General features: G+C 44.3%; 1 protein-coding gene across 5 annotated transcripts in view; it reads right to left on the bottom strand.

The window, feature by feature from the left end:
• Positions 1 to 1,842: 1,842 nt before the first annotated feature.
• Positions 1,843 to 10,312, bottom strand: part of Mfsd6 (major facilitator superfamily domain containing 6) — an 85,298-nt gene continuing 76,828 nt past the window's right edge. For 2 of the 5 annotated variants that reach the window (XM_006244898.5, XM_063266940.1), the window contains exons 4-8: positions 8,634 to 8,795; positions 7,719 to 7,817; positions 6,268 to 6,548; positions 4,193 to 4,217; positions 1,843 to 4,047 (exon numbers count right to left, since the gene is read on the bottom strand). In XM_006244898.5, coding sequence (XP_006244960.1) covers positions 4,037 to 4,047; positions 4,193 to 4,217; positions 6,268 to 6,548; positions 7,719 to 7,817; positions 8,634 to 8,795 — 578 coding nt within the window. In that variant the 3' untranslated portion in view covers positions 1,843 to 4,036. 5 annotated transcript variants of the gene reach the window in all.

Here is a 10,312-nt window from a genome sequence, read left to right as displayed (position 1 = left end):
AAGCCTCAGCTTTATACAGGAGGCCTCAAGCCCATATAAACTGACAGACTTCTGACCCCAGGCCCACATTCTTGACCCTAGCACTATGAGGTTTCCAAGCTGCAGTGTTAAATCTGGGACTAAATTCAAGCCATAATGGGGCAAGTGTGTTAGTGGCCCAGAGCAGATGGGACTCAGGTGAGATGTTCACCTGGGCTGGCTCACATTTTCCCAGACAGCAGCAATTTACTCCCTTTTGTAAGCCACAGCTGGCTCTGCATAAGCTATGTGATTTCTGATTTGAAAAAATCTTTTCTTTCAACCCTAGATCCTATCCTCATATAAGCATCACTTTCCCAGACGTCCATTGGCTTAGAAGTTCTACGTCAGGGAGTTTTAAAGCTTGGTTTAAACAGTACAGGAGTGGTTTGGAGTTTCAAGGGTAGCCTGTGTCTTGTCTCAATGTACTGAGGGATGTCTGGACAGGAAATTGCCCTCTCCTGTAGTCATCTCTCATCATCATACCCTCACCTTCACAGAACTTAGGGAAACAGAGGCCCCGTGACTTCCCATAAGTGAGGTCTAGTATAACTGTTTGCACCACAGGAAGTAGTTTAAAGTTAGAAATCCAATTCCTCAGACAGTAGGCACAGAACAACTCTAAGAATCACAGGAGTTCACAACATTAATACTGGGACAGCAAAAGTAGTGAACCTACAATCTTCTCAGGGGGTTTTATTGGGAAGGCTATTGCCCAGGATGCTGATTTGAGGTTTTAGGGAATATCTAGAAACCAAGAATAGAAACACACATGGGGTTGAGGCACACACAGCTCAAGGCTGAGCTCTCTATGTCTTGTACTACAATGGAAGCCTTCCCTCCCATTAGGAAGGGAAGGTGGTAGGCAGGGCTCTGGTGTTAGCAAGATTTGAATCTGTGTCCTGTGACCATGATCCCATAACTTAAGTCCTATTGGCTTCAGAATCCTTATATTTTAAATGAGGAAGGTTATGTATACCAGGTAGGGCTTTTTTTTTACACAGTGTTTTGTCTTTTATTTCATTCAAAGCATTTTTATAATCTAAAAACACATCTTTGAAGAAATATAAAAAAGGAAAAGGAAAGATCCCCTATGATAGAATTTTCCAAAGGAAGATACCTATTAACATTGCTTGCAGAAATAGGACTGACTGAATAGGATATGAAGTATCCCCCAAAAGTTCATGTATTAAAGGCTTGCTGGACCCCTGATGGGCTTTAGAAAAGTGAACAGAGCCTTCTAGCTCTGACCTAATCAATGGCCTCTTTGATAATGTTTACAATATGATGATATCACTGTGAAGTAGGATCCAGTAAAACTAATAGATCATTAAAACTGTGCCCTAGATGGGCTTTCCCTTCTCCCACCCACTTCTCTGCTTCCTGTCAGGTAGGGCTTTTTTTAAGCCAAATGATGTAACCATGGATGAGCTTCCCCTTTTGTAGCTGTTCTACTTAACATATGCTGAGATGCATAGTGCTTAGGGGTTCCATGAGGAAGCTGCAAATCCCCTGGTGCTAGCTACCTGCCTACTTCCTGCCACCAAGGTCACTAGGATGACTAAGTAACAATTTCCTATCCCTCTGGCTCTTTAGGTGTGCTGGCCTTTGGAATGTACTATCGCTCTGCTTAAGGCTTAAGAATAGTCTAGTCATTAGAAGTGAGCCAGCTTGGGTCCGCACAGAACTCTAGGCAACATACTTACTGTTCCTGCAGGCAGAGGGGAACAGGACAAAGCATTGTGGGAATGATTGCCGGCTTCAGCTTTGACACCGGAGTGTTTCCAGGGATCTCAAGAGAGGTTATAAAATTCTCGAATCAAGTTTAATTGGAATTCACTTTAATAATTTTTAAGTGACATATGGCACTGTAAGGACAGGAAGGAAAAAGTCACAAAGTCCACAAACTCGTGAAGGTGTCAGCTCAAAAGGCTAGAAGTCACTGCACTGTTGGATCGACGCTCACAGTAAACGTTTTGTAACGAAGGCATGTTGAATTTAGTGTCATTCATTACAGAGCAGAGGGTGTTTCTCTTATTTGGTCACGTGTTTTTCACTTAAGAAATATTTTAAAAATGGTATTCACTTTTTATTTCAACACGTTCACTGGGCATCTCCAAAACCAGCAGCTTCTCAAAGAAATCAACCAGGATTGTAAACATAAGATACAAGGTTCTGACTCCCAACACTCAGGTTTCGCAATCCACATACTGTACATTCATAGGTGGGGCTCAGTCTGTCTCCCACTTCGTTTCTGTAATTACACGAGCATAATAAATACATCTGATTTTAAAGGTCACTTAAAATGAGACATGAGGATTGACAGTACAGTACCGTTCAAGTGCAAAAGTAACCATTTGCGCAACTGTTCCCATCGTTCTAAGCTGTGTTTTGTGGTGAAGCTAGACATCCAGATGTAGAACGATTCCTCCACATGCAGAGACAGGCAGCACTGTCGCACTGTACAGCTGATCCTGTCTCCTACGTCAGAGGCAAGGGTGACCTTCCGTTTTGAACCATTCTTGTGTTCACCCTCAATGTTCACCCACAGTATGACTGACCCTAGTTCAGCCACAGTAGCATCCACAGGAATCCCCAGGCTTCTTACAGCCTCTGCTTTCCTTCTAGGAGCAAGCTCTACATGCAATCACCCAGACCTCCTATGTCTGTGGTGTTAACTGGTGTAGTTGTAGCCCAAACCCGCAGGTTTTCAGTGTATGACTACGGTTCCAAGGAGAATGTGCTAAGATTCATTTCTTAAGTCTTTAGAAAGTCATTCTTATTCTCAGAATTCCCATTCCTGGCTTCCTATTTACTCCTTCACAATCAAAACAGACCTGCTATATAATTTTTAAACATCATGTCCCTCCCCCAGGCACTTAAATCTCATCCTGCTCTTTGTAAATAGTACTCTTTAGCTTAACGCTTAGGAATCCGATGAGTAGGTCTTTTTTTCCCCCTTAGCTAATTAGAACCCAAGTCACTGTAAAATATAGCTGCAGAGGTTGCTAAGGAGCTGCTTAGTAAAGCCTTGTCTGTCAAGTCTCAGGATACTGAGTTGGTTGGATTCTTTGAAATATTCTCTCACTTCTGCTCATTCTGCCAGCCCATTGCAACAAAGACATTTTAAAGCTCAACTCAATATGCAGTAGTCCATAACAGCTATGCTTCCCAAAGAACTATGCTCACCATATACTATATGCATATAAAAATATATTTGCTAGAGATGTGCAAAGCTCAGTGAAACTTTGAACTTTTCTAAACAACAACAACACAAAGCGTACATTCTACTAACTTCCATCCGGCTCCCTTTTCAATGCGTCTTATAATTTTTAAAATGCTTTTTCTTCAAGACAAAACTATAGATATACTTTTTTCTTCTCGCTTTTCACTAAGAACCCAATATTCAGAATAAATAATCAGAAGATGGGGAGGAAGTCCCTGTTTACCTTGAGGCCCTTTCATTCACCCAACTTGGTGTGAGTTCTGCTTCTCACCCTTTCACCTTGCCCAAGAAGTTAGGTCAGACCCAACTAACCAAGAGCGGGGGCTCCTTCTCAACATTGTTCTATGTCTCTGCAGGCCTGTGGAGGTTTCCGTTTTCCTTCGACACATACTACAGCTCACATGTGCAGGCACACTTGCAAGGTTGTGTGTGTGCGTGTGTGTGTGTGTGTGTGTGGTTCCGCAGTAATGAATGTAGATATTTAGAAGCATGTGCGTTACAGTGTTCCCCTTGCAGAGGCATGGTCAGGGTTGGGGTCTCGCCCTCTATCCTGGCTGAGGTGCCTGGTGCCATGCAGGGTATGAGATGACCGGGAGCCCTCAGTGTTCTCCCACAGTTGGCTGAGTCTGCTGTTGTCCACTCTCCTGTCCATGTGGGGTGGCACTAGGGTGAGCAGGGCTGGACTGCATTTGAGATGCTGCTGTGTCAGGGGATAGCTGGTTTCTAGGTGAGTCGGAGTGAGTTTCATGTGGAGCACATTGGGCTCCACCAGCTGGAGAGACTTGCCGATTCTCATGGATCCCCTGGAAGGGAAAACAGATGTTCTGTGGTATTTGAGGAAAAATAAACCCAATCATTATACAAATTTTCACACAGCAAATGTGGGGCGATCTCTCGAAGAGCCCATGTTAGGGACCGACGCATGAAGAAATAGGAGAGACATCTTACCTTTCATCTCCTTTCCCATGTGCAACTGCCAGAGCCGCATGAAAAGCACAAACACTGTAAGCAGACACACCTAAGGCTAAGGGAACATCTTTATCTGTGTTCTTATCACTGCTAGGTGAACAACTTTACATTTACACATACATCGCAAACATTTACTGAGTGCCCCAGCCCTGTGGCAAGTTACCCGGCAAAAGCCATGGGATACCTGATACTGGGAAGGCCATAATATTCAGGAGCCAGGAGTCACTGTACAATAATCAGTAAACAAGGACCCTCAGCCTCAAGATATCTAGGCAAAGAATGACTGTGACAGTGAGGCCTAATAGTTAGGCAAGATAGAGCAGGGGCTGCACACAGGTCCGTGAAGCCAATGGGTGGTGAACTGAGAATACCCACCAGCACAGTTAGTAAAATGCCACACTGATTGTACAAGTCAGGGAACACAATTTTAGGTTTTTTTTCCCTTCTGAATTGATGCTTGTTCCTATTCCCTATTAAAATTTTCTCTTTCATTCCTGTGACTCTGAAATGTAATTACCTCACGACAACACTATCCCATACCTGCTGCTAGCTATTAGTAATTTTAACTCCCACCAGAGGGAAGAAAAAGCAAACTTCAATGCTGCACAGGTATCTGTAAAAATGAGGAGGAACTCACAAAGTACGGAGCATTGCCTCTCCTAGGGCGCAGGGCATCCTTTCCCTGCATCCCCTTCCTCCTTTACACTACAGAAGCCTCTAGTGTTCCTCTGTCTCATCCCCAGTCCTGGCTCGACGACTGACTGTGCTGGATATGAACAGAGTGGCGTGCCTATGGCTAACGGTGAAGTGTCAGTTCAGTAACACTATGCAGAGACTTTACAGGTAGTTTATAAAGCCGAGATCAATGAAGATAGTTTGACAAAATTGCCTTTTCTTTTATGAAGCTTTGTTTTTAGTTGGACTTCTGTGTGTGCGTGTGTGTTGGTAGATGGATACCCGCGCATGAGTGCCATTAGATCCTCTGGGAATTGAACTCTGTGCATCTGCGAGCCGCCTGTCCTGGGTGCTGGGAAACCACCTCAGGTCCTTTGCGACAGTAGCAGACCACTCCTGGACCTCTCCGTAATCACCAGCAGTTTGTCAAATGTTTAAAAAAGAAATTACTCTTTATTTTCCCTCTTCTTTTTCCTTTTGAGACCCCTTTTAAAAATCACATTTGTTCGTTCGTTTCTTTTATTGTAGGTATAAGTGTGCATGGAGCGGGTATGGAAGTTATGAGGACAACTTGTGGGAGTTGGTTTTGTTTTTCAACTATTTGTGCTCAAACTCTGGCCACCAAGCTTGGTGACAGGTCTATTTACCAACGTTTTGCCTGCCCTCCTCTGGGTCCTTTTAAGCTACTGTAAATATAGAGATGACATTACTTATCAAGAAGATGGAAAGATTGATCTAACAAGGGAGTAGATTTATGGCTTTATCCAACCTGTTCACAGAAGGCACATTCCTTTTCCAAAGTCAGGGTACGACTTTATTTATATAATTGCTGATTTTATCAGTACCATTTGACTTTTTTTTTTTTCAGAAAAGCCTTTAGGAATAAAAAAGAACATGCCTTTACTTCCCAAGTGAGGCCTCTCAGAACCACACTTTACTAAGTAGGGCCAGACAGAGCCATATGAGACGTAGATTAGTGGGTTAATTTAGCAGCTGTTTACTGCACTCTGGGTACATGTAATGGTCTCCCTGGAATTCAGAATTATACAGATTAGTAAACACAGTTTCTGAAAGCAAGAGCTGCATATTCTGGCTACAAATAGTATTTTTCTACCCCTAAACCGTAAGAGAAGTATGCAAAGCTAGGATAGACCTACCTTTCTTTGTTTAAACAGAATTATAAACACCTTTGTGAAGCCTTGCAGAGCTCCACAAAGCACATTTTCTTCCTATGCTACCTGGGAAACACTCCTGGGACAGAGTGATCCCAGGCCATTGAAATCCTTTGCTTACGTGCCTGTTTTTCTGTTTTCCATGTGTTCTGATGAACAAGGTGGGAGTGACAGTGCAGGTGCCACCCTAGCCCAGCAGAGGGTTACCTGTAAAGGTTGTATCTCAGAAGCGCGGCTGTCTCTTGTCAGTCGCATCAGCTCTTTAACTTGGTAGAGCGCATAGACAAAGGTTACCCAAGGAGAAGAGCTGACCCCCCAGGCAGGTTTGTTCACATCTTCCTGCTCTTCCTGGTGCTTGGTTTTTTTGGGCGGAAGTCTGGCCTCAATGTGTGGCATGACATCTTCTGTCTGTTGCTGTACCAGGTCGATAGTTGCTATGGGAACAGGACTAGAGGGAACAGGAATCCTTTCTGCCAACATCGTCTTATCTAGAGAGAAAAATAATGTTAAAATGACTTTTGAGGGGTTGGGGATTTGGCTCAGTGGTAGAGCGCTTGCCTAGGAAGCGCAAGGTCCTGGGTTCGATCCCTAGCCCCGAAAAAAAGAAAAAAAATGACTTTTGAATTTTCTACCTTTAAAGGAGAAGATAATCCTGACATGGTAGTGCATACCTAGAACCCCATACTCCCAGCCGGAGACTGAGAACCACCACCACTGGCCTTTGTCCTGTGCCACTCAGTAAGATTGAGACTCTCCTCTGAGGTTCTATGACAAGCAATGTTCTCCCTTACTACAGCATCTCGGGCAGCATAGAGGGACCAAGAACATTTGCCTTCTATTGGTTTACACTTTTCACCAAAAGTTTCATGTCACCTGACCCATGTCATCTACAAATTACATTTGCTATAACCTCCCCTCTTTAGGTTTTTTTTTTTTTTAATCAGGATAGAGAGATGTTTTAGATGTTAAAGGCTAGGCTTACAACTAAGACGTCAGATAATTGTGTTATTTATTTATTTGGTGTGTGTATGGTGTTTGTGGGAGTGACACAGAACACACGTGAAGGCCTGAAAAGACAACTTGAAGGCATTGACTCTCCTTCCATGGTGTGGATCTGAGATTGTTGTCAGGCTTAGCAGCACCTGCTTCTACCTGCTGAGCTGTTCCCCTAGCCTGCCTTCCCCCTGTGCATGAGGGCTTTAACAAAGGCATTCCTGTCAGGAGAAACACTCATAGACATATTTTAACGAAGGTAAAGGCATACAGTTTACCCTATTCCTGAGAGTAAATTACCACAGCCTTATATGTATTTGCCTTAAATCTGCAATCTCTTAATAATTCCAGGGAGGTTTGAGGCCACCACTTCCATAACACTTGCACTCTTACAGAAAACAAAACCGAGAAACCGCAATCAGCTCGGCAGCCAGTCTTCTCATTATAGGAGGTGTGCCATCTCTATCATGAGTTCACGGGGACACCACTGAGGACATGTCACCTGCAGGCCAGCTGTTCACAGTACAGCAGGGTTCTTGGGAAACCACCGAGAAAGAGGCAGGATGGTAAACTAAAGCCAGTCAGGCCTGCACATTAGAAGCCTGGCCTCAAACCCTTAACCTCCTACGCTCACCTCCAAAGATGAAAAGAAAGGAAATGTTCACCTTCTTCCTCATCAGGCACTGCCAGCCACTGGATCAGGGCGAAGAGCAGGAGGATCACCAGGCAAGCCATGCCAATCCCTCGGAAGGTTGCAGCAGCCCCTTGAAAATAAGCAGAGCAGGTCAAATGGTTATTCCCAGAACTACAGAAACCTCCCGCCTTACACAGTCTAACACGGGGCAAAGGAAGCACAAGTTTGCTGAACAGAGTCAGTGCCCTTTTCTTAGCTGCCTGTATTGGGAGACTGAAGTACTGGTTCTGCTCGGCGAAGGACTGTCTCAGTCACAAGGACTGTCTCAGTCACGTCCATCCCTACACGATACTCAGTGCTGTCTTCATGATGCCTCTCTACCAGCTTGTTAAGGAACAGTGCTGTTCATCTGCAGTTGGGCAGCAGATCTTAAACAGTGCTATAAATTCACACAACCCTGGGTGCCTTGCACAGAGGACCAAGCAGTCAACAATCCCAGAATGATCTGACTGTCTCAGCCCGACTCAGATTTCCAACAAGAGGGCGAATGAGGCAGATTGACCGTGATGCAGAGACACGGTGACAAGAAGAGTGGATAGTGAGGTCTTTCTGAGTGAGGATGACGGATTTGGTTTCTTTCTTACCATTGCAGCAGGTGTGGGGTCCTGGACTCAGCTAAGCCATGTGAGTGTGCTGACTCATTAGTTTGGCTCCTCTGAGGTTGATGTAGCATTTCATCAAGCCATTTGCCAGAAGACTGAGCTGCGAATGTCTTCGCAACCTAATTTTCTGCAATTACCTAAATGGCTTTAAACCTCTTTACAACCTGAGCGTGTGCTTTACAATTATGATGACCACGCAATGTAAAGAGAGGACAGGAATACTGGTATAGTTGGGGGGGAAAAACCTACTTTTCCCAAAGGATCAAAAGAAAAATCATTCTTACCAAAATAATTGACCAACACGCCTCCGATCATGGCACCACATCCTCTCCCCAGACCCAGATGAAGGCCTTGCAGGATTCCTTGTGCAGAAGTCCTCAGCTCAGGGGGGACAGCAGCACTGAGGTAAGAGATGCACGCTGCCCAGATGGCTGCGTGCGTGACGCCTACGGAAGAAGAGCAGGCAGGCGTGAATGTCTGCTTGGCACTCCTTGGATCACACTTATTTTGTGACATGAATTATTTATTAGACTAGGGATCTATTATAATATATAGATATACTATGCATAAGTGTAAACATATAGGTCAGTAGCATTAGGGACAGTGACAGTGTTGCAGCATTAGGCACACCCACAGTGTTGAGCATCCATCACTGTTATCCATCTTTGAATTTATCATCCTAATGAAAAGCATCACCCTTTATCCCGCAGGCCATTCCCTAACAAACAGCCATCTTTCCATCCCTGTGACAATCACTGCTCTGGATCTCATACGAGTAGAATCAGAACAGTATCTGTCCTTTTTCTGTCTGGCTTGTTTCACTTAGTATGATGTCTCTAAGGTGTGTCCACATTGTAGTATGTGTTCTGCCTCTCCCTCCTTTGACACACACCTTGGATGTACGCATAGAGAAACCACGCTGTGATGGAGCTGGAAACATTCTCCCTGCCTTTTCAGGTCCCAAAGGGTGCTGTACAAGTTGCCTGGACAGGAACTGTTAATAGCTGTACCCAGCTGTGAACTCTGTGATCTACAAGTCCAACCTTTCAGGTAAGATGTGCCCACTTTTGCAACAGCGGTACCACTGTTGTGAGGATAACAACTGCTTTTGGTTTGAATTTAAGACCTTATCCAAAGGAGGAACCTGGTTAGAAAGAAAATGCAAACACATGGTTGGGAAGATCCCAGATCTTAGTGTTTAGCTAAACTGATACAGTGTCAACCTGGCTCTAAATATTTATATTTATACCAATAGAGAAATACCACTATGGTGCTTAATCAGAGAAACCTTTATCCAGTGAATGGTAGTGATTGAAGATTATGGCTGTAGGAAGTGCTGAGAATAAGTGATAAGTAAGCCCAAAATAAGACATTTATACCACCCTTGCCAAGGTTTAGGGAACACTACAGAAGAGGGGAAGGAAGGAAGGAATGTGGAAGCAGATGATAGGGGGCAGGGCCGCAGAATGCTCTCCTCTGGACAGGCCACAGCTATAATGATCATGAACTCACAGTGGTCATGAACACAATGCTTCTGCACAGGCATGAAACCTCTCATGGGTCAAGAACGGAAGGGAGGGCTCAGAGGGCCCACTCCTTACGCCTGAATGCTTGCTACGGGCAAGAATCTGGCAGAGGGGATCCTTGACTGCAGTTCTGCAGCTACTGATGAGCCTTCCAGGTCAACTACATAGTTCCAATCCAACCATAGGCCCCCTATTCCATCTCTCTCCCCACCAAAATAATTTCAGTAGGTCACAAAACCCAAACCGAAATTTGTGAACCTGGGAAAGGGGTAGTAGTAGTAGAGACAAGGTTTGATAGGAGGGGGTTGAGAGCCACAGGGGGGACAATGTAATCAGAATACATTCTATACATGCATGAAATTGTCAAAAACAAAAACTACTAATATAAAAATGATTTTCTGTCCCTTTAAAGACTGAATTATAGCCCATTGCACACA

Source organism: Rattus norvegicus, chromosome 9 (assembly GCF_036323735.1).
Source record: "Rattus norvegicus strain BN/NHsdMcwi chromosome 9, GRCr8, whole genome shotgun sequence".
Lineage (NCBI taxonomy): Eukaryota > Metazoa > Chordata > Mammalia > Rodentia > Muridae > Rattus > Rattus norvegicus.
The sequence above is the reverse complement of the archived record's forward strand: the minus strand, read 5'-3'. Positions and strand labels throughout refer to the sequence as shown.